The following is a 27441-nucleotide window of genomic DNA, read 5'->3' as shown; positions in this document are numbered from 1 at the left end:
CTTAGGGGGTTCAGTTAGCACATTTTGCGCTTGTGCATTCGTGCGTTCGTACATTCTCCACTCACTAATTTGTTTATTTTGCTTTTTTTTCAAGTACATTTTATCTTTTGTTATTTCTTTTCTTTTTCAAAATGGAAAATATTTTTTTATTGTAGGCGCAGATTTGTTGTCCGTATGATTGTATTTGATTTATGCGTAGAAACGTAAACATGGAAGGAAACGTAGACATGAACATAAATAGATATAGATACAGAAAGAAAAGGAAAAACAAACTGCATTTACTGCTGCAGAATTACATATGATGCTGCAAGTGATTTATCAAAGGATGGGAGAGTAAAGCGCAAAATGGGGAAGGGGGAAAATGGCGTTTATACATATGCATAATCGGGAATACCATCTACACACGGATCTGTATTATAATTACGTGTGTTTATTTTATATGTTCGCTTGACACTTCATACAAATGAGTTGGGAATATACAATAAGCACGGAGTACCATCATCACCCGCTGTAACAATATTATAGATTTCCAGTTCGTTAGTGTTTTTAACTGTTGAGTCATATATAAAAGTACACTCGATGCAATTAACTCCTCCCTTTTTACAAACGCCAAAGGCCCACAAAATATCTCTGTCCGTTTTATCATGTATGTTATTATAATTTTTTTTTTCAACTGAGTTATCAAAATTATCTTGTATTTCATTAATTCTGGTTAAATTATACTGTTGTGTTAAATTATTTTCTGAACAGTCAGAAAAATTTAATAAAAATAAATTTCCAAAAGATGAACCAACTAAAACTAAGTGATTACCAATATATCTTGCTGATAAAATAGGTTCATTGACACAAATTTTTTTCAAATAATTATTTAAATTTGAAGAACAGATACTATAAATTTCATATTGATAACAACATCCATCAGCGGAGCAAGAAATAATGTATGTTTTATTTTTTATATTATAAGTTATAATACTATTAATGCTAGCTGTATGAATCTTTTTGTAGCTAATATATTTGTGGAAAATTCGAAAATCTCTTATTTTTAAGATACCATCATTTGTCCCCCCTGTTATTATTAAAGGTATTCTTTCATTGTTTAAGTTTAAATAATTATGGCCTTGCCCAAACAAATTATCGGAGTTTATGATGTTCACATTTGCAGTTATAAGGTTGTTCCGATTGTTCATATTGTTCCTTTTATTATTATCGTTGTCATATTTGTTTTTAATGCTACTGCTGTTGTTGCTACTGCTTTTTTCTAAATTGCTGTCGTCCATGGGGGGGTTAGTTAACGAGAAATTAGAACCGCTTGTCTTATTTTTGTGCGTACTAGTTTGATTAATTAAATTAGAATTTTTGCTTTTATACATATAAAAATAATTTAAAGCCCCTATATTACCACAGTGTGTATTCTTAGCACTAAGTACTTCCTGAAATGTTTCTACATCAAACACACACAATGTCCCACTTTTATCTGCAGATATTATTTTGTTTTGCAACCATAAAAATTTAGTTATTGGATGTATATGATTTCCTTTGTATGTAGCTAGTTCACTAAATTTTTTTATGTCAAAAAGCTTTAAGGTTTTATCATAACTACTAGTTATACACTTTTCTTTTTCTTTATCAAATTTCATATCACTAATTGTAGAATGATGCGCCCACATTTCTTTACACTTAATTGTGTTATTAGAAGCCTTAAAATTGATTTCTCGAACTTTTTTCTCTTGTTCTAAATATTCTGAACAGTTCATAATTTTATTAATTTTAGGAAATTTACAGCATTGTGTAGTATTCCACAGACATATTTTCCCATCTAATCCCCCTGAAAGAACTTCATTCCTTTTAGTAAAAAATACTTCACTTACCCAGTCATAGTGTCCGCACTTTTTGTGATATAGTTCTTTAACGGTCGATAGGTTCTTGAGGTTGTGAATGCGCAAGGAATGATCTGAGCTCGCTGTGGCCATATAAGTTCCTGCGCAAAAAAGAAATTAAGAAGTGGAAAAACGATAACATGAAAAAATATCCGAAACGTGTTTCTCCGTCAACTGATTCGTTATCTAGCTACTTATCTACCACAGTACTTGTTTTTTTTTTTTTTTTTTTTTTTTTCCCCTACCACTTTCATCCAGCGAAAGTGAAAGGACAGACCTATCATGTGCATATTCATAGAAAAAGGAGAATGTTGGTCCATTTTTTAAATTTCTACTTTTTAAACAAGCAAAATTCAAATCTATGTTATCAAAACATGTATTAAATGTTTTTGTGTTGCTGTCTTTTGGTATATTTGTGTTATTCTTCATTGAATAAAGGGTTAAACATAGTTATAAGTTTTAAGGCAAACAGAAATTCTCTTTTAAGGATACGATGATCTTGATTAGTTTGTAAAGGGCTTGTTTTTTAGGAGAAAGCGTTCTATTACATATATGCGTACATACACGTACATACACATACACACTCTGACACACACATATACACACACAGAAACACACATATACACACACAGACACTTATATACACATAAAACAAATAACAGTAGTTTTACAGAAAAAGGAACCTTGTTATAGTTTATCAAAAACAATGCACTAATTATGATAAACAGAATTAGACCTTTTAATCACATAAGAAGCTTAACTTTTCACCTTCTTTTTTGTTTCACATTTTTCGTTATTAATTGAAGATATATAAAAACTCTTAAATAATTTAATTAAAGTTGTCATTTTTTATATACATAGTAGTGCTCGAATAAATGCTTATTAGAAATGTTATGTAGTTTTTTTATTTTATTTACTTTATTTTTTGCTAAATGTGTGTGCATTGGTGTAATGCCATAAACATGCACGCATTAAATATATTATGTCCCGTACACATTTTTACATATATATATATATATATATATATATATATATATATGTTTCCGTAACATGCTCTTTAAAAATTGCTGCTTAATGTTTGTTTACTTATTTAGTTAGTACGCTCATTAAAATTGGGAACGAAATTAGTTGTGAGACAAATCATGCATATTTTTTCTGTTAGTAAAAAAAAAAAAAAAAAAAAAAAAAAAATGGGTTTATTAAATTACTACACACAAAATTTTTACCTTCATACATAGGGATACTCTTTTATTGCTTATTTTATATATTTTATTATTTTTATTTTTATTTTCGCTTTTGCTCTTATTCTTCTGTTTCTTTTTCTTTTTAATTAATCACTTTTGAATTCTTTGCTGTTACACATCTAGACATTATGTAGTATTGTAAAAATTTTGGAAAAAAAAAAGTTTAGTTAAAATCCTGACTGGTCAGGTAAATTTCACGTAGTTAAACATATTACATGTACGTGGGCATGTACATATATATATATATATATATATATATATATAAAACAATCATTGTATTTAACCTGAGCACACATTTTTATTTATTAATATATAAACACGTTGGCATGTTACCATACTGACATATTAGCATGTTGGCACATTGGCATGCCACCATACTGCCATATTATTAACTACTTTAGCTGACTAAAAAAAAAAAAAGTTAAAATAGAACAAAATAATTGCTAAACGAACAAAGGTTTATTTAACGAAAAAATAGAACAAGAGTATAAAACACAACACAGTTTTTTAATGTTGGGATATTATTTATATCATTATAAGAAATGTGGAATGATAAAAAAAAAATTATAAAAATTATGTTTGTGTAAACTTTTTAATTTAATTTTGTAATTCTTTATTTAATTTTTTTCATTGAAGATCAAGCGTTAGTGGGTAAACGTGTCAAAGATAATGAATACAAAAAGAAACAAAATTATTTAAAAAATAAAATAATCTTAAGAAGAATAAATTATGCCAGCTTCACATATGTTTTCTCATTTTTTTGAAATATGCATAATTTTATTTTTTTTTAAGAAATACATCCTTCATTATTATGGCATTATGATCTTTTTATACATTTTATGTATATGTATGTATGTATACGCATATATGTATATATATATATATATATATATATATATATATATATACATTTCATAGTGGCATGATACATATTTCTTTATCACACACTTGAATTTTCACCTTGGGTAATTTAGTATTTCTTTTTTATCGCCTTTTATATTTGTTTTTTTTACCTGTTATTTGTCATTTGTTAGTTCATAAATTTTATATTTTACTTTTTTTTTTTACATTTTATTTTACTTTATATATTTTACGTTTCATTTTAAAATTTTAATTTTTTTTTTTGTTCCTTTTTCATTTTATTATTTTATTTTTTATTATTTTATTTTATTTTTTATTATTTTATTTTATTTTATTTTTTATTATTTTATTTTTTATTTTTTATTTTATTTTTTATTATTTTATTTTTTTTTTTAATTTTATTTTTTATTATTTTATTTTACTATTTTTTTCCTTTTTGGATAAAAGGCACTATATTTGAGTATGTCCAAAAGTGTCAAATAAAGCTCTTAGAAGCAAACTAAATTAGTGTGTCTAAAATAGTTCAAAATACAAGGTCCATATAGTGAAATAAAAAAATGTGTAACATATAATTTGTTCAAATTGTACATGCATAAAAACTACTCGAGTTTTTGAAAAAGATGCATGCAAGGATTTCTCATTTCACAAATTGAAGAAAAAAAAAAAAAAATGTACATATATATATATATATATATATGTGTATGGATATGAATATGTGTATGCATATATGTATACACGTAAATATATACATATTCTCGTTTGCACATATAAACATGTAAGTAGGTTAGGTTATTAACTATCTGATTAGGGGTGTAAGTAGCTTAAGCTGTTCGCACATTGTACTTTTTTTTATGCAGTGTCAAGTCAATATATGTTCAAATGTGTGAAACATTTTATGTTCTTGTATGCTCAATGTTTTGACATTCAAACTTCATTTTGTGTTCATTTTATTGTGTTCATTATATTGTGTTCATTTTATTGTGTTCAATTTTTTATGTGTATTTTATTTTGTGTATTTTATTATGTTTAATTTATTTTATAATAATTTTTTTTTCTTATTTTCTAAATAAAATGAACAAAAATTAATAATTATTTTTTTTATATAAAATTTTTAAATTATTGTTATATAATTGTTGACACGTTAATTATAATATATACACGCGCGTAATGTGCATACATGGATTTATTTTCGCATTTTTCTTTTTTTCTCTTTTCACTTATTACACTTATTTTTTCACACAAAAAGGAAAAATACATATGCCATATGACAAGTGAACTGCCTAGCAAACATGGATTAATTTCTTTGTCTTTGATACATAAATCATTGAAAAAAAAAAAATAATAAAAATAATAAAAAAAAAACAAACAACGAAACGAAACGAAATTAAGAACGAAATTAAGAACGAAATTAAGAACGAAATTAAGAACGAAATTAAGAACGAAATTAAGAACGAAATAAAGAACGAAATAAAAAACGAAATAAAGAACGATACAGTACAAAACAGAAAAAAAAAAAAAAAAAAAAAAAAATTAGGATAATACATGGTAATACGAAATAAAAAGAAAATACTTTTATTTTTAAAATAAAAAAAAAAAAAAAATGAAGTGAAAAAAATTAGTTTAATTAGGGGAGTAACTTACAGCATAAATAAATACAACCTACTTTAGGAAATGGGTGCTAGACAACAAACAAGAAGCATAAGAGAAAAAAAAAATAAAAATAAAGTAAAAACAGAATAAAAACAAGATAAAAAAAAAAAAAAAAAACACGATAAAAACAAACCGAATTAAATTAAATTCAAATGCAATATAATGCAATTGAATACAATTAAATAAAATTAAATGAAACTGAAGGTAATTAAAATTAGATAAAATTAAAAACAAATGAATAAATTGAGTATAACTGAATAAATTGAGTATAACTGAATAAATTGAGTATAACTGAATAAATTGAGTATAACTGAATAAATTGAGTATAACTGAATAAATTGAGTATAACTGAATAAATTGAGTATAACTGAATAAATTGAGTATAACTGAATAAATTGAATACAAATGAATAAATTGAATACAAATGAATAAATTGAATACAAATGAATAAATTGAATACAAATGAATAAATTGAATACAACAGAGTGCATTTAAATGTGGGAGAATTCAGCCATGCAGCATGAAACAAATGTTTTTACGAAAAAAATACAGAAGTAATTTTTTAATTAACACGCAAATATATGCTGATGAATAACATAAGCTTGTTAGGTGAGTTACATATTTTGATAGGAGTCAGCGCCATATAGGATGTATATTTTTTACAGAACAAATAATATTACAGATGAGTGAAACAGGAGTTGTTTTCAATTTTATATAATAAGAGGTGCAAAGGTTTTTTTTAAAATTTTAAACTCTTTTTACTATGACTACTCCCGTTTTATCTTAATTTGTTTATTATTCTTGCACGTTGTGTGTGTATATGCTTGTATGTTTAATGCATGTGTGCATAGTTGCTGTCTTATCGTACATTCCTACGATTCCATTTTATTCGCTTTTCTCTCTTTCCTCTTCCTCACTCCACGTATCACTTTTTATCTTTTTCTTTTTTCATTGTTTTGTTTCATATATAAAGTTGATATAAACTTGAACTTTGTTGTTGTTGTGCATTTTCCATTTGTTTTTGTCTCTTTTCCTCATGTCTTTTCATTTTTAATGAGTTGTCTTCTATCCATAATATAGTTTTTTTTTTTTTTTTTTTTTTTTTTCCTACTTGTGTTTGTTTATTGCCTTTTTTCATCATTTCGGCATATCACTATTTTGTAATTCAGTTTAGTGCTTTCATCATTTCCTTATTTAGTCATATCCTTTTTTAACCGTTTGGTTATATCCTCTTTTCCTTTGTTCCTTTTTCTTTCATCACCTCGTTCCCTTTAAGATGAACAAAAGATACTACCCAGTGAAAGAAGCGAATATTGAAAAGGGTGCTATAGACATATTTAAGCAAAAAATCGAAAGAAAAAAACAAGAATATTTACGGTTCAGTTTATCGAAAAGTTATCACAGCAGGAAAGACGAAAATGTGAGCATCATAAACAACAATAGTAGCAGTAATAGCAATTATAACAATAACAACATTAACAATATTAGCATTATTAGCAATATTAACAATATTGACAATATTAACAACAATAATAATATTAACAATAATAATATTAACAACAATAATAATATTAACAACAGTAATATTAACAGTAACTGCAAATTTAACAATTGCAATTTTAGCAATGTCAATCATAATAGCATCATTAAAAACAAGAACAATGCTGTCAACAATAAGCATAATAGAAATGTCGAAGGGAGTAATTCGATCAGTACCAGTAACCGAAAGTTGATATACATAGAAACATGTGATACTCATGATAAATACATTTTGAACATGTACGATGAAGAGAACAAAACATGTGAAGAAGATATGTACAACGAAGAAAAAAAAAAAAAAAAAAATATGACCCTGTTCATAAAAAAAGTGAGTCAAAAATAGGAGGGAAAAATGAAGAAAATATATATATACCTTTAAAGATATTATCAAATAGATATGAATATAGTGACATAGTTCAGGCAACGAATAATTTTTCTGAAGAAAATAAAATAGCAAAGGGAGGAAATGGAATGGTATATAAAGGAATATTGAAAAGTTGTATTAACGTTGCAATAAAAGTTTTAAAAAAAAATGAAAATAATGGTTTTGAAAATGAGATAATAATTATGAGTAGATATAGACATAAAAATATTTTATCATTATTAGGATATGCAATGAATAAACATTATTTTTATCTAATATATGAATATGTACCATTAGGAGATTTAAGGACGCTCTTATTTAATCATTATTATTTTTACAATATAAAAAATAAAGAAAATAATATTGATTTGCGTTATTGTTCGAATATCAGATGTAATGATAATACAAATCTACCTAAGAATAAATATTTCTCATATTCAAATAATTACTCTTTTACAAATAAACAAATGAGTTCATTAAATATGAACACTGTTAGGAATATTTATCCACAGAAGGAATTATATGATAATAATATACCTCTTTTTCTATCTTTCAGTGTTAGAATAAATATATTAGTTCAAATAATAAACGTTCTTTGCTATTTACATACTTCTTGCCCTATAGTTTATCACAGGGATCTGAAGTCGGCCAATATTTTGATAGACGAAAAGTTCAACGCCAAGTTGGGCGATTTTGGACTTTCCTTTATTTACATAAACAATAACAACGTGTTTAACTTAACCGGCGGTAGGCCAAAAGAGAACAAAAAGGGAGAACGCATTTGCGCGTGCATATGTGCAAGCATACATACGTGCATCTTTATATATGTAGACATAACTGTGCGTGTGAACCCATGCACCCATTTTTATATAATTCACAACGCGCATACATGCACATACCCATGCACATGAATATGCCCTTTTTTGTGATGCCCGTACCGCAGGTACCCCAGGATATGCGGATCCCTACTATATTTCCACGCATGAAATAAACGAGCAAACCGAAATATACTCCTTCGGTGCTCTGATTTTAGAAATGCTTGTTTCCAAATCTCCAGCAATTCATGTGAGTAAGAATTACAATTGTATATATAGCAAGAATGAAAAATGCCCTATATTATGTAACAGGAAAAGAAGTGATAGTGAGGAGAATGTTTTTGATTACTTGGTTAATCATATAAACATGAATGATTACAAATCTATCTATTCTGTATTAGATTATAGTGTGAACTTTCCCGACTTCTTAGTAGAGAAATTAACAAAATTATCTTTTTTATGTTTAAATCCAAATATTAAAAGTAGACCATCATCTAAACTAGTAAACCTAATACTTTTAGAAATACAAAAAGAGAGTGATTTTTTTTTAAAAAATCAACAGGATCTTTTTAGAAAGAAAATTAATTGTATCAATATGTACTTTGATGAATATGACAAGAACAGATGTAACTATACCCTTGGACCTAATAATAGTGAAGCTATGAAAAAAATGGATGAAAGAAAAAATAATGGAGATAATAAATTTTGTAAAAATGATAAAAGAAGAAAAAATGGAGAAGGTCAAAGGAAAATTAAAAATTACAACTCCTTTGTTAGCAATGTCAAGGACTTGAATTATAACGCGTACATGCACAATATGAAAGAAGCGAATTGCAGTTTGTATATGCCAAGTATGAAGGAGACGCATTACAGCGCGTATATGTCAAGTATCAAGGAAGCGAATCAGAACAACAGCTTATATCACATTTTCCTTAGATTAATTCATTCATTTTTTAAAAATGACAAAATTTCGAATTTCAATAAAAATTATTACTTTAGGCAATTTTTTTCTGAACATATTCAGAAAAATGGAGATATCAAAGGAAAAGATTTTTTATATATGAATAAAATAGCCACTTCAAATTGCACAAATTTTAAATACAATACTATTGATAATTTAACTAATCTGAGAGAACTTTTTTTTGAAAAATTACATAAAGATATTTTTAATAAAAATTTTATGTTTAATTCCTTTTCATTCAATTTAATGAATTGTTACTTTATTAGGTTTGTATTTGACTACTTAAAAAATAATGCTTCAGCAAATTATATGCAAGATTCGAATACTCCGATTATCGTAAAAAATGAGGGTAAAAGTTATCCCATAAAAATGTGTGGTAGCAGTAGTAGTAGTAATATTATATGTAATGTACAGGAATTGAATAATTTTAATAATAAAAAAATAGAAATTAACTGTGAGATGGAAAAGAAAAACATGAATGAAAACGAAGGTGACTTATGTATTAATTCATACAATAAAAAATTTTCAAAGAAAGGAGCCAACATGAAACGAGATAACAAAAATAATAGCTGTTGTAACAGTAACTGTAGGAGTACCAACAGGAATAGCAGTAAGAACAATTACCAGGTGCCAGAAATAATTTTGGTGGAAGATAACAACTGCTCTTTTAGCGGTAAAAACGGGAATAGCATAACGAACAATATGGGTAATTGCAAGAACAATGCAAACATCATCATGAACAACAATGCAGGAAGCAATATCGAAAGCATGGGGCAAGACCCCCATGTAGCTAATCAGAACAGTGCGTACAACGGGCAGCAATACAGCTGCTATGCTCCTTCTAACCTTAACGACTTTGTCAAGAATAATTCCGATATAAGTAGTTACTACCGTAGGAATAATCTGCATTTTATAAGTAAAAATTATATGAACAGTAAATATAACAGAATGGATAACATAAACTACAATCATCCTGGCAACAATTCGAGCAAAGAACAAACAAACAGGTGCACGGATAGGTTCGCCGATAAGTGCTCAGGAAGATACGGGGAAAAGTGCGCCGATAGATTCGGCGGTAAATGTACAGATAAATATGCAGTTAAACACACAGATCGACACGCAGATAGGCACGCGGATAAGTACATTGATAAACACATATCTAATACCCATCTGAACAACAAAAATAACAGGATCAACTACGAAAAGGGAAATAACTGTAAGTGGGTTAAGAATAAAATGAAAATGAAAAATTCGAACACTGTAAATCGTAACAATTGTTTTGTTGAGGGGGAAAATGGAAATATGGTGTGTCTAAATTATGGTGAAGATCCTGAAGGGAAATCGGGTGAGTGGTCAGGTGTGGGATCAGGTAAAGGACCTAACGAGCAGCTACCGCATGAGAAGCCTATTTATTCATATAATTCTCACCAGCTGAAAAATGAAAACAACATGCAGAATAATTTGTATTCGAACAAATGGCCTTTAAAACGAAACTGTAGAGATGATACCCCCAAAATGATTTTTAACATTGAAAAGGAGCAAAACGAGGAATTGAAAGAATCTTGTGTGAACAATAAGAAGAAAATTATGCGTATAAACATTTCCATTGATGAAGAAAAAGGAGATAACAATTCAGAGAAGAGCAAAAAGGAGTCTAAAAAGGTTGATTATATTGTAGATGAAGAAAATGGTAAATACTGCAGTAACAACAACAATTATGCAAATAATGATGACTGTCGAGTTGATATGAATAACTCAATTATGAATGGAAGAAACTGCAAGTTCATGGTAAACCATTCCAGTTCAATTAAAAAAGAAAGCAACAATGATTGCTCACCGGAAAAAAATACATCTTTTGTAATTGAAGATATTCGAGAAGGAAATATGATATACATTTCTAATTTTATAAATTATATAAATTTTGATAAGAACAAAAATATGGTGGACTCAAATGTATTTTCTTGGTTTAATAAACACATTTTTGAAATGGTCATAGATGAAAATAAAATTGTTTCGGATGTAACTTTCCTAGATATATTATACGAATTTAATATATTTAACTTCAAAAAAAATAATATGATAAATTATGAGAATGAAAATAAGTATCTTTTAAAGGGGAAATGGTCATCCTATTCAGATAATAATATTGAAAATAATTTTATTTCTGTTAACTTACAGAGTAATTTTTTTTTTGAAATTGCTGTTTATTATGATAATATAAAAAATATACATACTGTGTTTTTATTGAAATCAAATCAAATAAAAGATTTTATATGTGATGAAAATGATACAAGAACAAAAAAATTATGGGTTTCGGACTATGTTGGAAGAAGAAATGAATTTGTTGAAAAAATTTTAAAAAAGTCTATTTCTAATATTTTATATGAATGCATAAGTAGGAAACATTGTTTGTTTCTCTTGGAAGTGAAAATGAAAAAGTTAAGTAAACCCACTTGTTATGATAATAAAATGAAAGGGGATTTCTCTTATTATTATTTTGAATATAATGTAAAAGTTGTATGCAATAGCGAAAATTGCATTTTTTCAAATAATTATATATTGTACAAAAATAACACCTATTCTTATAGTTTACCCAATAACATTTTATCACTCCTTGTATTTTCAGAGGATAAAATTATGAAAGGAATGTGCCAACATAAGGATTCATTGACAACAACCCAAAGAATTCATTTCCCCCTTTATCCATTTTTCGTCAATATTAATTTTTACAATGAAAAGTAGGGCAGGCCCCTGGAATGGTATCTCCGCTTGCTGCCTACTCGTATGGACATATACGTGATATGTGTATGATATGTTCGCGATATGTGTACATGTATGAGCATATGCCATAAGCAAATTCATGTTCCACAGAGGAAACAGGAATAATAAATAAAGATGAGTACTTAATGCCACGGGTATATGCACAATTTTGAATTACTAACACGTATATTTCCACAGTGGGCGAACATATAAACAACGATTGTAAAAATAATGCAACAATAAATTGTGCATAAAATAATATATATTTTAATATTTTTTTTGGCTTTTTTTTTTTTTTTTTTTATATTTTACTTGGTTATTTTTCATTTTTTACACTTGTCACAATCTAAATTTTTTTTTTTTTTTTTTGTTATTTTTATTTTCATTTTTTATTTCTTTAAATATTTTTGCTCAGTTTTTTCTTCCCCCTACCATTAGTTATTTTATTTCTCTTTTTTTTTTTTTTTTTTTTTTTTTTTTTTTTTTGTCAACCTGCGAATTGAAGAATTATTTGATCGTAAAAATTTTCTGAAGGAATACAAGTTGTACAATTTTGTTCTATTCTTCTTCTTCTTTTTCTTCTTTTTCTTCTTTTTCTTCTTCTTCTTTTTCTTCTTTTTCTTCTTCTTCTTCCGCTTCTTCTTCCGCTTCTTATTTTTTCTTCTTTCGTGATACCCCACGCCCTTAGTAGTATGTTCAAATTTCCCTGTTTCAGAGATAAAAAGTGGATGAAGGAAAATGGCACAAATATGAAACACCCAGACGAGTTTCTCAATGTGCATTTTCGTCCTGAATTTTTAAAAAATTATGAACACACAATAAATTTCGAGCAAAAAGCTGAACAAGTCATACGGCAAATTAAATCTGCACTCTTTCGGCAAGCCATTTACAAGGTAAAAAAAATAAATAATAGAAAAATTAGAAAAATTAGCAAAATTAGAAAAATTAACGAAATTAACGACGTGAACAAAATGAACAAATTGAACAAAATTAACGACGTGAACAAAATGAACAAATTGAACAAAATGAACTAAACAAACTGAATAAAACACGGAAAAAGGACAGAGGAGAAGCTGTATATACTTCCCCACTGTACAAACAAATTACAAAATGTCATTTCGTAAAAAAAGTAGTGAAGCGTTTTCTTCCCATTTATTTTGTATTAAATTTTAGTTATGATGTTATTTATACATACATGCATATATATATATATATATGTTTAAGGAGATTTTATGGAAAATAAAAATACATACAAAATTCGAAGGGATACTTTAAATGATATACTTATTAAAGCCCATTTAAATTTTTTTCCCTTTTGAACGTTTTAACATTTCCTGACTGTTCTGTAAAATAAACTTGAAACTAGCTAAATGTTGCATATAACCTTATATATATGCATACCTACATGTATGCGCATTATGTGCATCCATGTACGTACGTATGTGTTTAGTCATCAAGCAGTTTTTTATGCTTTTCACATTTTTCACATTTTTGTACATTTTATTTTATTTTCACCAAAGATACAAAACGTCGAAGTTGTGGCTATGCATGAATGCAAAGAAGACCGAGTATTGGAAAAAATAAAAAGAGTTACAGGGTATGAAAATTTTAAAATGTCTACTAGTAAAATTTTATGCGATGAAATATGGACTATAAAAAGATGCAAGAAAGAAATTTCGTATTGGGTACGTTGTTATGAGCAAGACAAAAATGGGTACTCCCTGTCAGTTATACCAACAAGTATTATAAGTATTTTTTATTTTTTTAAATATTATTACTTTTAAAAGGGGAAAGAAATTTACAATTTTTTTATTTTTGTTTTTTCGTTCTCATTTCTTAATTTTCGTTTTCATTTCTTATTTTTCGTTATCATTTCTTATTTTTCGTTATCATTTCTTATTTTTCGTTATCATTTCTTATTTTTCGTCATCATTTCTCTTTATTCTTCTTTTTTTCATCTCATTTAAATCGTAAAAATAATTTATCACTCTACAGCTTTTTCAAATATACATATGCGATTATTTTCAAACTTTTCACTTAATTATTTCTTGTTCATACAGTTATCATTTTTACACTTTTAAACGTAAAAATTGGTATAACATTTATTACAAAAATAAAAAAAAAAAAATCTACAATTATGCAAACGTGTGTAAAAAATACTTGAAAGAAAAAAATAAGCTGAAAGGTTAACATAGTGTGGAAGAAAACGAGAAACGAAAAAGTATGCAAAATATTGGAAAGTCATCAAACAAAAAAATAATATAAAACAAAAAAAAAGGAAATAAAAATAAAGGAAACACGAATAAAGGAAATGAAAATAAAATAACAATAACATATTAAAACGGATGAACAAATGAACGAATTACCACTGAATATGCAAATAAAAAAAAAAAAATACTTTTGCTATGTTTTGTTTGTTTTGTTTGTTTTGTTCGTTTTTGATTTTGTTTGATTTTTTTTTGCTGTGTTTTTTATCTTTTTTCCGCATCGTCCATTAATTAAATGTATATACATATAATGAATATACAACACATATGCATATATATATATGTATACATGTACATGTAACACGTATTTTTTGCCATTTCAGTTATCTCTGTTTTAGAAAAAATATAGAACAATGCAAGGAATGGTAGATTGTATACCTGACTTTTTTCTTCTAGAATTAAAAATATTTATTTTTTAAATTAGAAAGAAGGGAGGGGGGAACAAATATTTTTTCATATAATTTGTGATAATGACGTTTTTTAAAATATGAAATATTAAAAGTTAAAATATATGAAATCAAAATAATTGAAATTAAAATATTTGTAGTTAACACATTTGAAGTTAACATATTTGAAGTTAACATATTGAAGTTAACATATTGAAGTTAACATATTGAAGTTAACATATTTGAAGTGAACATATTGAAGTTAGCATATTTGAAGTTAACATATTGAAGTTAACATATTTGAAGTGAACATATTGAAGTTGAAACTTTTGAAGTGAACATATTGAAGTTGAAACTTTTGAAGTTAACATATTTGAAGTGAACATATTGAAGTTGAAACTTTTGAAGTGAACATATTGAAGTTGAAACTTTTGAAGTGAAATATTTGATGTTGAAATTGAAAAAAAAATTGCTTTTTTTTTAAGCTGCTGAGGGGGGTATATAACCTTCGAGCGTATTTTTTATTTTTTGTTTTTTTTAGGTCATTTTTAAATAGTAAGTTTTTTTGTAAAAAAAAAAAAAAAAAAAGTAGAACGAATAAAGCAGAAATAAAAAAGTGGAAGGCAAACAAAACATCATTATGACATGTTGCTGTTCCGATAACACTTTGATTCGCCATATGCCCCACTGACCATTTTCCATCGAATCGTCAGTTTGTTCTTCTTTTTGCCAAGAAATTATATGTTGAGGATAGGGGAAAAAGAAAAAAATGAGTAATAATAAGAATGTACAAACATGCATACATATATGTACATGTACAGATGTGTACATACCTGCTTATACACACATATATATATATATGTATATAAGCGTATGTGCCTTCAAATACCTGTATAAGTAAGTACTTCCCCGCGCGCATACGTACGACTCTTCTTCCATTTTTGAAAAACTCAGGTTCCTTTTGGAGTTTCATAAAGACCAAAAAGAATGACGAAAGTGAACCCAAACCAACTGTTGCTCACTTAGGTGAGGAAAACAAATTTTATTTTAATAAAGAATTAAACCGATGGGTAGTTAAAGGAGAAGAAGATAAAGTCGAAGGTGAAGAAAAGGTATCTGCACCGCCTAAAATGAGTAGTTTGAAAAACTCTTGTCAAGGTTATCGTTCGTTGATGCAGCAGAAGTAAGTGTATATTTCTGATAATAAGGTTTTTGTATATATATATATATATTTATATATATATTTTTATTTTACCAAATATGTGTTTGTTTAATATAAGCCTATTTTTTAATAGCAAACACATGAATTAACTGCATGGTGCACATATCTGAATGTCCAATATGAGCGATTGCAACGCATGCACTAAAATTTGAGTTCATTTCGTATCGTATTATTTCGTGTAGTTTAATTTTTTTTTTTTTTACATTTTTATGTGCGAATATTAGTAAAACTAGGAGTGCTCTGACAATATATGCGGAAATACCAGGGTTAAAGACCATAAAAAGAAAGAGCACTATGGTTCAAGGAGGAATAGTATCTCCATATATGGAAGCAGCAAAGAATGAGTTAAGTAGTAACACAACTGATGAAAACAAAACAGATACGTTTGGTTCGAATATTTTCATTCCACGTGTTAATAATGATGAATCAGAAAATAAAGTTTTAGATGAGGTACCTACTGATGGAGGGGTCGATAAAAACGATAAAAACGATCAAAACGATAAAAACGATCAAAACGATAAAAACGATCAAAACGAACAAAACGAACAAAATGATCAAAACGAACAAAACGAACAAAACGAACAAAACGATAAAAACGAACAAAACGATAAAAACGAACAAAACGAACAAAACAAAAAGCATACACAACATGTGCAACGAGCACCAAATGGACAGAATAGACGAGAGCAAATAATAACAGAGTTAAGGGATAAGCCAAAAGGAAAGCAAAAACAAGACAAAGAAACAACAGGGGAGGGATTGTCTCTAAGTAAGGGTCGTAACATGAATGCATTGTTGAATAAGCAAAGTGTAGTGGGTGATAATAAACAGGGACAGCTAAATAGACGTGGTGTATATCACGATGGTGCAAATTACGATGGTGCAAATTACGATGGTGCAAATTATGATGGTGCAAATTATGATGGTGCTAGTTACGATGGTATAAGTTACGATGGTATAAGTTACGAACATGTTAACCACGATGAGGAAAGGCACCCCGACGATATGCGAAATACGGAGAGTGTACTCGTGCAAAAGGTGTGTTTGGTTAAAGGATACAAAGGAAATACTTCTAGTGAACAACATATAGTGAATACCAACAAAATTAATGAAAAAAAATATGTTTTTGAAAATAGTCAATGTGAGGAGGAAATAAATACAGGAGAGATGAACAAACATTTTGAAAAAGCTTGCAATTTTTACGAAATAAAGAAAAGATTGACAGCAGTAGGTAATGACAATAATTGCACCGGGAATATGATTAAAGAAAATTACACGAACAGTGTTTATGCAAACATGAGCAATTTTAATGCAACTATTGGTATTGACAAAAGTGCGCACGAAAAGAGCAGCAGTAGAAATAGTAACTCGCTGTCATTTAGTGAAGCGGGTATTGTACCTGTTGCTAGTGCACCGGTACAGTGTGGTGTTGTGAATCCGATTTATTTAGAAAGGGGTATGAAACATGCGGATGGTGGAAATGCGCTCGATGTTCCCGATATATCCAATGCATCCGATGCACCCGATGCACCTGAGATAGATATCCGGATGGGAGACCAGATTAGCGATACATTTGAATCGATGAACAAAATGAGGGCAAATGAGAACAGTTTTGAAGGGGGTACTGAGGAAAAAAGGTCCGTTATTGCCCCCTTTGATGTAGTTAAAAAGATAATGATAGAAGAGGAACACTATGACAGCATGGAGGAAATGGTTAGTAGGAACAGTGTACAGAAGGCCAGCTACAAGAATTATGATAATATTATTGAAGAGGATAGTAATACCTCAAAGGATGACCATCCGTCTAGCTTCCACATTTCGGAAAAAGATACAATAAATCTGCCTGCACATGGCAAGACAAATGATTTGAAGAATCCCATAGGGGAAAAATATATAATTGATTATTTTTTAAATATTTTAAAAAATAAATTACACGATGAAGGTGGTAACTTGGACAGTATGATGAGAATGGAAGCTCGGAAAATAAATTCTCTACTTATGGAAAAAAAAGCGTCTATTGAAATTCTGCACAGGAAAATGGTGGAGCTGGAAAGTGAGCAATGTGGAGTAGCAGGTGTAGATGACAATGAAATTGGAGGAAATGAAATGGGTAGTAAGGATGTGGATGATAAAGTAGTGGACTCTGGGGATGATGCGGAGGAGGGTGCAAACGAGTTGAGCAACATCCTATACATAATTAACATTAAAAATCAAAAGATAAAAAGAGAGATAGAGGGTTTTATCAACTCATTTAACACTTTGAAAAGGATAAAAATGAAGAACGAGGAAATAATAAAGATATATAAGAGTAGAGAAAATCAATTTTTAGAAATTATCAAAAAAATGGAAGAAAAAGAAAAAAAGAAAACAATTTTATATAAAAAAAAAGAAAAACAGTATAAAGATTTGATTTTAAAAAATAAAAAAGAATTAAAAATAGAACAAATGAATAATAAAAAAAATTTAAAAAAGGTAAAAGAACAAGAAGTATTACTAAAAGAAGAATTAAAGAAAATTGAAGAAGAGACAAAGGAAAAGATAGCAATTTTAAAGGAAGAATTTGAAAAAAGAAAAAAAATAGAAATCGAAAATTTGGAAAGGGAAAAAAACGAAATGATAGAAATGAATATAGAAACAGAAACAGCTAGAATGGAAGAAGAAATACAAAAGGTAAAAGTAATGGCTGAAGCAAATTTTAATTCTAAGTTGGAGAAATATAAAGAGAAAATGGAAAAAAATAAAAATGATTTTATAAATAATTTAATTATTGAAAAAAACAACGAATTAGAAATGATAAAGAGTACTATAGAACAAAAGAAACAGGAAGAATTGATGATATTAAAAGAAGAAAATGAAAAGTTGATGAATGATAATATTCAAAGTATTAAGGATAATATGTTGAAAGAGCAATGTGAAAAAATGGAAAGCTTAAAAGAAGAGTATGAGTTGTTAAAAAATAAAGAAATTGAACGATTACAGCGTGAGATTAGTATAAAGAGTGAGGGGATGGACAATAGGGAAAAACAGTTTATTGATGAAAAGAATAGAGATATGGAATGTTTGAAAAAAGAGCTAGAAAGGAGTTATAACGATAAAGAGAACATTCTGAGACAGGATCTAAACAAGGAATATGAGATGAAAGTACAGGATGTATTAAATGAAAAGGAAAAATTAGTAACTATGTATGAAGATAAATTGACAAAGCAAAGAGAGGAGCTAGAAGAAATATTACAGAAACAAAGGAAAGAAGTAAAAGAATTCTTCGAATTAGAAAAGAATAAAGAAATACAAACGTTAAATGATAAAGTTGAGAAGATGATACAAGAAAAGGAGTTATTATGTAGTCAGAAGAATGACTTAGAATTAAATTTATCCATATTAAATGAAGAAAAAGAAAATATTATGAATAGGAATAAAGATTTAGAAGAGAACTTAAAAAATAATGAATATACATTTAATGAAAATATGAACCATATGAAGGAGGAAAAAACAAAATTAGAAAAGGAGCTAGAAAAAATGATACGAGATAATAAAAAAGAAACAGAAGAGATTAGAGAACAATTTGCAGATTTACTACAAGATGAGATAAATCGAATTAAAAAGGAATCCGAATTGAAAGTTGATAATTACATTAAACAGTATGAACAAATAAGTAAAGAATATGAAATGAAGAAAAAGGAATATAACGATTTGTTAGAAAAGGCAAATACTAATAATAAAGAGTTGACTAATAAATATGAAGAAAATATACAGAAAATAAATGAGTATGAAGAAATGATAAAGATGATCGAAAGTCAAACAGAACAAATGATGAAAAAGAAAATAGAAGAATTAAATGAAGAATTTAAAAAAAAAAAAGAATTATTTGATAATGAAAAGAATAATTTATTAAAAAATTATGAACATCTAGAAGAAGACAATAAAAAAATAAAAGAAAATCTTGAAAGACAAGTTAGTTCCACAGTACTAGAAAATGAGCAAAGAATACTGCAATTAACAAATAGTTATGAGGATAAGTTACAGCAGATGCAGAATAATTATGAACAGTTAATAAATGAATGCAACGATTTAAAATGTAAAAACAGCGAAATGGTGGAAAATCTTCATAGGGAGAAAGAAGCAAAGGAGGAAAGGCTTCAGCATCTTAGCAGCATGAACAGTGAACTTAGCAGAAGGAACGAGGAGTTAAGTAGCAAAAATGTAGAGCTGAGCAGTAAGAATGACGAGTTGAGCAGTAAGAATGACGAGTTGAACAGCAAATATGATGAATTGAGTGGCAAGACTGTACGACTAAGTGACAACCTTACCGAGATGAAAAACGAAATATCAAATTTGCAAAGTAAAAATGTGGAACTGTCGAACGAAAATTCGTATTTAAAAAATGAAGAACAGAAGAAGTTAATGGATAAAATGCTTAATCTTGAAAACATTAATAAGAATTTAATGGAGGTAACAGAAAAAGAAAGAGAACTAAATGTAAAAAATGTTAACATTATAAGATCCCTGCAAGCGCAAATAAATGAACAAACGAAATTGTATAAGGAATACACAGATAAACTAAAACATGAAATTAAAAACTTGAAAGAATTAGATGGCTCTTCTAATTCTAACGCGAATTGTAATGCTGCTAATTCTAATTCAAATGATGCGTATTTAAAGTTAATAGAAGAAAACAAAAAATTAAAATTACAAAATGAAGTTATAACTACAAAAAATGATACAATGGAAACGGCATTGGATAACTTAACGAAGAGACTCTCTTTTATTGAATCAAAAATTCGAGATAAAGAAGATGGAATCAATCTTATAAAGCAGGCAGATGATTTGCAGCTGCAGAGCCTTAAGTGATTCCTCGAAAATTGGTTAAGCAATTGCGGGGGTGATGAAGCACAACGCGGAAAGTGAAGTGGTGCAAAATATCAAAAGAAATAGAATGAGTACATATACACATATACAATTATTATGTTTCTATTAGCATGAGTGTATCCTTCATCTTTTTTTTTTTTTTTTTTTTTGTATCCCTCCTCCTTTCCCCCTTCAATATGTCCATGTGCGGTTTTGAAATCAGGGAGTGCATTATGCGTTGCGCGCATACACACACAAAGGCATATGTATGCATGTATATATGTTTATGTACATGTACTTTTATACGTACGTGTCGTCGTGTGAACCTCTCCTTTTCATTTGTTTAATTTTCTCTATTAATCTTTTATAGACTTAACTCTTTCAATTTCCTGGTTTTCTAAATCCTGTAAAAAGTTAATTCGTATTTTACGCATTTTACGCATTTTACGTTTGGTATATATATATGGTCTAGAGGTGCAGATAAAAAAGAAGAAAAACAAAAGCAAAAGCAAAAGCAAAAACAAAAGCAAAAGCAAAAACAAAAGCAAAAACAAAAGCAAAAGCAAAAGCAAAAACAAAAACAAAAACAAAAACAAAAGCAAAAACCAAAACAAGCATAATTTGTACTTTTTATACCTGATTATCGCTGTCTGACTTCTTCAAACGCCTGCATGGGGGAGTTTTAAAAAAAAAAAAAAAAAATTGGGGTTAATATGGTTAATTTCGGATAGTATTTATGTGAATATAAAAAATAAAAATATTGCTACTTCATCTAAATGAAATATATTTTTTTTATTCAATAAAAGAACGTACTTTTTGTCAATGATCAACCATTCAAAAAAGGTTTTAATTCCTATCTTTTGTTCTTCCTCAGACTGAAAAGGAAATTACATGAACGTCTTACGTGTACCTTGTGAGAATGTGTATGCGTGTGGATTGATATGAAATCGCTTTATGTGCGCATGTGCATGAAAACATGTTCATGTGGAAGGGGGATTTTGATGCACACACGCATGCATGTATGCTAGTATGTATGCATATATGTACACATATATGTATGTGCGTGTGTGCCTATATATGTATGTATACACGTCCTTGCCTTCCTTTTTTCTCTCTTACATGAGATCGCTTGACAATGTACTCATAGGTAGTCATTTTTTTTGAAATCAAAAAAATGTGTAATCCAAAAAGTTGAATTACTAACACGAATACTGTTCCATTCAGAACAAAAAGGGAACATAGCAGAATGTAAAACAGAGCATCATCGTAACCTCCGTAGAACTGGTGAGAAGAGGGAGGGGGGAAAAAAAAAAAAAAAATAAATAAAATAAAATAAAAAAAATAAAACAACAGAACGTAAAACAGCAAACCGATAAATCAACAAAAAGACAATATAGATAAGCGATAAAATAAGACAACAGTATAACGGAACAACAATATAGATGCAAAACTGTACAAATGCTCGTCGAGAAATACTTTTAAGAAAAATAATTTCATCTATTTTTCTATCATTACGTGTTTCCATCTTTCCTTTATGAGATCATGTTTCAGGGAGATAACAAAAAAAATAATGCAAAACAGAAAGACGAAGCAGTTGAAAATTGTTAGTACTGTCAAGAGACCTACGAAATATCTAAAATTGTTTAGCATAAAGTTTTATTTGGTTGCCCAATCAGGTGCACATGCGTGTATATAAACGTGCATATAAACGTGTATATTCACGCGCATACATATGTGGTAGCTATCCAAAGAGGGTACCCAAAACTGGCGTGCTAGGTAAACGCCTGATTTTTTTTTTTTTTTTTTTTTTTTTTTTACTTACTTGTAGTTTTTTTTCCCTATACAATTGTTAACCCACATGCAATGATGATCAAAAACAGAAACGCATTTGTTACAAACCTTACAATGTTTACTTTGTGGTTCAACAAAACCACATATATCACATTCACATAAATCCTTAAGGTCTTCTTCATTAACTTTATTATGAATATACTTAAATGATAAGGGGTCTACTGGGTTTATTGTTGTTACAGTATACGATAAAGCAATAATTATAATAATTAGAACTCCAAAAAAAATATAAAAAAGGAGAAATATGGTATCAGTATTAAATGCAGAAATGATAATAATTAATGCAACTATAATTATAAAAATAAAAAAAGACATTAATTGAAATATTTGTAGTGGTAATGTAAACCCATTCGTGCGCACAAATTCTTCGGCTTCTTTTGACTTTGTATCATCTCTAAAAGCGAATATTCGTTTATTCATAATTAACACAAAAAAAAAAAAGGGGCGTGAATATGAGGTAGGAACAAAACAAATAACAGTAGCACGAAATGACTGAAACGCCAGTAGAGATAAGGAGTGAAAAGATGTAGAAAAAGACGGTGCAATGGGTGAAACACATTCACATATGATGATTAAAAAATAAAGCATAAAATATTAATATTTAACAAAAAACAAAATCAATCAAAAAAAAAAAAAAAAAAAGTAAAAATATGAAAAAATAAGAATAAAAAAAAGAAAAGACTTTCGAATTACGCATTAATTACAATGCAAAAAAAAAAAAAAAAAAAAAAAAAAAAAAAACAAAAAATCTCCATAAGTTGTGAGCAAAAACTGTCTTTCTTTTGTCTTATTTATTATCCTTTCAAATAGCCTTTTCCGCTTTCCTTTTTTTTCCTATTTGTTATCATTTGTTCTTTGTTTGTACAATTAAAAACGAACAGCATATAACATATAGCGGATATTAAATACACATAAAAGTGTAATGTCCTCGAAACAAAAAAGGAAAAAAAAATAATAAAACAAAATAAAAAATATAAAATAAAAAATAAAAAAAATGATAAAACATTATTTTTACACTTACGGGAAAAAGCTAAGAAAAGAGCAAATGGACGGATTATACTCACGAATTGTATGAAATTTTGTTTCTATCAAACATTGCAATTGCAATATATTTTAAAACACACTATTCTCAATGTTTTATTGTTTATAAAATTAAGAGAGCTTTTTTTTTTTAATTTTTTTTTTTTTTTTTTTTTTTGCTAAATATACTTAATATTTTATGCTTTAATTTGTCAAAAATAAAAAAACAAAAAAAAGGCAAATGGAAGGAAAATAAAATGCCGTAAAATAATATACTTAAAAAGGAAAAAAAGGGAAAAAGAAAAAAAGGGAAAAAAGAAAAAAAAGAAAAAAAGGGGGAAAAAAAAAAAAAAAATAATAATAAAATAAATAAATAAATAAATAAAGCAAGAAACAATGTAAGAGATAAAGAAATATTACACACTGGAAATGAACGAGAAATGCAAAAATGCTAGCAAAAAGATAAACACAGATAAGTGAAATATTTAAGTAAAATTAAATAATGAACGAAAAAATAAGTAGAATAATAAGCGAAATAGTACACAATATGGCAAAACAAATACCATACAATAAAATAAAATATAAAGACTCAATAAAGTATATGAGCATTCGAGACTGGCTGTACCACTAAACTGAACGGACTTGCTCCATTTTTGTAATACAAAATATTGCTTCCCTACGAATTATTACTCACAATTTTTGGACATTTTGCGCATTTTCTTTTTTCTTTTTTTTTTTTTTTTAACATTCGTGTTCATATTAATAAATTGCTAAATGCTAAAATGCATAGTACATGATGAGGATGAAATTTAAGAACAGTAAATAAACACTGTAATATATTATATATGTATATATATTTTTTTTTTTCGCGCCTTACAAAGTGAAACGACAAAAAAAAAAAAAAAAAAAAAAAGCTGTGCTGTGTGTTATGTATTGTGGCATTGTTGTAGTTTAACAAAACTATGGCAATAATATCCTTTTTTCATACAGTTTTTTCTTAAAAAAAAAAAAAAAAAAAAAGAAAGAATGAGTGACAGACAGAGAAAGCATTTTTAGCAAACCTACAAATTAAAAAAAAAACAAACAAACAAACCTTTGCTTACATGTGGATGATGTACACCTACGTGTATATACTCAACTGTACATGTACATATTTTTATACTTATAATACAGCTACTCAACTATTTCTTTTATTTGAAAAGTCAATCATGATGTTTTCAAGATCATCTAGCGATTTTTCCATGCTGTCCACTTTGCTCAATAAGTTGTTCGACAAATTTTGCATTTTGCTTTTTAACTCATTTAGCATGTTCTCAACAAACATTTCCAATTGTTCTGTTTTATTTTCTACACCGACCTTGTTCCCCTGATTGCAGTTACTGTTACTGCCATTGTTACCGCTGATACTGTTGTTTGTGTTATTATGGCTATACATGTTCGTATTAATATCGCCAACGTTCTGAGTCTCGTTGTACGGAATGGTATTTCTTTTACTTGCCTCTAATGCCATCGATGTGTTGTTATAAGAATCAAAGAAATGGTTCATATTTTCATCTCTATTCCTATTTTCACTATTGTTTATTATGTTTTTGAAACTAAGTAAGTTCTCATTATTGTTGTTTAACATTTTTAGTTGTTTTATTTAAGATCGGCTTAGATGTACTACTTGCTCTATATATTGCTAGGAAACTAAAACAAAGAGAAATTAACCCAAAAAATTTTTTATCACCTGTTCTTTTTTCGGCTTGTAAAAATTTTAGAAATGAATAAAATGATAGACTTCCAAATACTAGCGTACCTGTAACTCGACAAAACATGCAATCTTCTGTGTTTGAGTTTTTTTCAGGTGTTATGTTCATCACGTTGTTTGCAATTGTTTGCGGTTATCTGTTTCACTATTCTTTATTTTGCAGAACCTTTTTGTTTATCTTGTTTGTTTCTCTTAATTTTTCAACCTCTTTTTTCTATTTCTACTTCTACTTCTATTTCTACTTCTACTTCTATTTCTACTTCTACTTCTACTTCTATTTCTACTTCTACTTCTACTTCTACTTCTATTTCTACTTCTATTTCTACTTCTACTTCTATTTCTTTTTTTTTTTTTTTGTTGGAAGCGATTTCACGTTGATACTGGAAAATGTGCTACACTTGCGAAGTGAATTGATTCAATTTTTACCTAAAAAAAAAAAAAAGCGAATAAAATGAGAAGCGCAAATACGTTTGCAGTTAGTGTGGATATGTGCATGGTCACACATGTGCGTATATACTTTCCCAATAACAAACATCATCTCTAAATAAAATATTAAAATTTTTTCCATTTATACTCTTACACTTCGGTTGAGCATAAATTCTTAAACTAAAAAAATTTTGCATTGGTCCGTACGGTTTCCACAATTCTGAGGGGAAACAGGGGAAAGGAAATAATAAAAAAAATCAAATTAAACAGTGAACGGTGAGTAGAGAACAATAGTAACTAGTAAACACTAAACATGCACACACACATACAAGTTAGCAAAATAGGCAAACATAGTTTTAGTAACTACCAAAATGACAACCGATTAGATTACTCTTATATTTTGTTACATTCCTACTGTAATGTACGATGGGTTTTTGGCGTAAGAACTACTGAGCAATGTTAATTATACTAGCCTTTCCCTTCTCTTTTGTAATTTCGGCGTTAAAAAAATAATAGCAATAATAATAAAAAAAAAAAAAAAAAAAAATTGCTAATTTTTGAAAGATGTTACAATATATGAAATACTGAAATACGAGTACTCATATTGCATTTCTTTGTAATTCCCTATTCGATTTCCTACATCTTAATTTTTAATTACAATCCCTCGTGTAATACATATATTAATACATATATTAATACATACATATATATATATATATATATATATATATGTGCGCGAATGAACAAGCAAAATAATTGATGTATATTTCTAAGGAGTGTTAAAAAAAAAAAAAAAAAAATTTCCCTTGTATATATAAATAAAAGTACTATGTATATACACAATTTTTTTTTTTTTAATTTTTTTCTGTGTGAAATTAGGAACATAAAATCCTTAGCTGTTAAAATATGATTAAACAATTTAGTAAAAAACTAATTAATGAAAAAAATATATAAATGATACATATTTATATCACTTGTGAAAAGTGTATCATCTTTTTCTTATTATAGGTTTACTAAGTCTTTTATTCTTATGAATTAATTTTTAAAAGAGAGAAAAAAAAATAATAATAAAAAATAAATAACTGTATATGTAATATTTTTTTGTGTATTTTCATATAACACTTAATTGTTTTCCATATTTATTTTTTAATACAAACAAGTTTTTTTTTTTTTTTTTTTTTTTTTTAGTAATAGAGTGTAGTGATCCATTCATTAACTCCTTCATCCCTTTTGCTCTTAATATTTGTTGTTTTATTCAAAAAGGAGTTAGGAGTAAGTACTGAGTAAAAATATAGCGTTTTCTCTTTATTGAAGAATTTTATTTATGTAAAACATTTTTTAGAAAATTTTTGTATCTGATATTAGCTGTTCCTTGCTCATTCTTCGTGAAATTTTTTTACGCCTCTTATCACGTTACACATTTTTTGTTATATTTTATGAACCTCATTTGAGTGTACCCGTTAGTATATATATTCGTATATATGTACGTATGTGCGTATTTATGTATATGTATACATCTCCCCTGAGATATATTTTTTTATAACTCTTTTTCGAAGAAAGGAAATTTTTGTAATTAAAGAAGATCTAATGCACGTACTCTTAA

The 27441-nt window shown here is 27.7% G+C and overlaps 5 protein-coding genes across 5 annotated transcripts; 1 reads left to right on the top strand and 4 right to left on the bottom strand.

The window, feature by feature from the left end:
* Positions 1-455: 455 nt before the first annotated feature.
* On the bottom strand, positions 456-2306 carry MKS88_002812 (WD repeat-containing protein; the record flags this gene model as incomplete). Its single annotated transcript, XM_067215852.1, has 2 exons — positions 456-1978; positions 2123-2306. The coding sequence occupies 2 exons, from the start codon at positions 2304-2306 to the stop codon at positions 456-458; spliced, it is 1707 nt and encodes a 568-aa protein (XP_067073390.1).
* Positions 2307-6908: 4602 nt separating this feature from the next.
* MKS88_002811 (uncharacterized protein) lies at positions 6909-20794 on the top strand (the record flags this gene model as incomplete). The annotated part of the gene is made up of 7 exons (XM_067215851.1): positions 6909-7499; positions 7553-8282; positions 8479-12049; positions 12787-13069; positions 13592-13811; positions 15679-15907; positions 16171-20794. The coding sequence occupies 7 exons, from the start codon at positions 6909-6911 to the stop codon at positions 20792-20794; spliced, it is 10248 nt and encodes a 3415-aa protein (XP_067073389.1).
* Positions 20795-21147: 353 nt separating this feature from the next.
* On the bottom strand, positions 21148-23062 carry MKS88_002810 (palmitoyltransferase DHHC3; the record flags this gene model as incomplete). Its single annotated transcript, XM_067215850.1, has 5 exons — positions 21148-21195; positions 21428-21458; positions 21605-21666; positions 21911-22072; positions 22691-23062. 5 exons carry the CDS (start codon positions 23060-23062, stop codon positions 21148-21150), a joined length of 675 nt encoding a protein of 224 aa, XP_067073388.1.
* Positions 23063-24839: 1777 nt separating this feature from the next.
* MKS88_002809 (heat shock factor-binding protein 1) lies at positions 24840-25289 on the bottom strand (the record flags this gene model as incomplete). The annotated part of the gene is made up of 1 exon (XM_067215849.1): positions 24840-25289. The coding sequence occupies one exon, from the start codon at positions 25287-25289 to the stop codon at positions 24840-24842; it is 450 nt and encodes a 149-aa protein (XP_067073387.1).
* A 323-nt stretch (positions 25290-25612) lies between these two features.
* Positions 25613-26448, bottom strand: MKS88_002808 (uncharacterized protein; the record flags this gene model as incomplete). The annotated part of the gene is made up of 3 exons (XM_067215848.1): positions 25613-25792; positions 25946-26058; positions 26424-26448. The coding sequence occupies 3 exons, from the start codon at positions 26446-26448 to the stop codon at positions 25613-25615; spliced, it is 318 nt and encodes a 105-aa protein (XP_067073386.1).
* Positions 26449-27441: the final 993 nt, after the last annotated feature.

This window comes from Plasmodium brasilianum, chromosome 9 (genome assembly GCF_023973825.1).
Source record: "Plasmodium brasilianum strain Bolivian I chromosome 9, whole genome shotgun sequence".
NCBI classification, from domain to species: domain Eukaryota; phylum Apicomplexa; class Aconoidasida; order Haemosporida; family Plasmodiidae; genus Plasmodium; species Plasmodium brasilianum.
The sequence above is the reverse complement of the archived record's forward strand: the minus strand, read 5'-3'. Positions and strand labels throughout refer to the sequence as shown.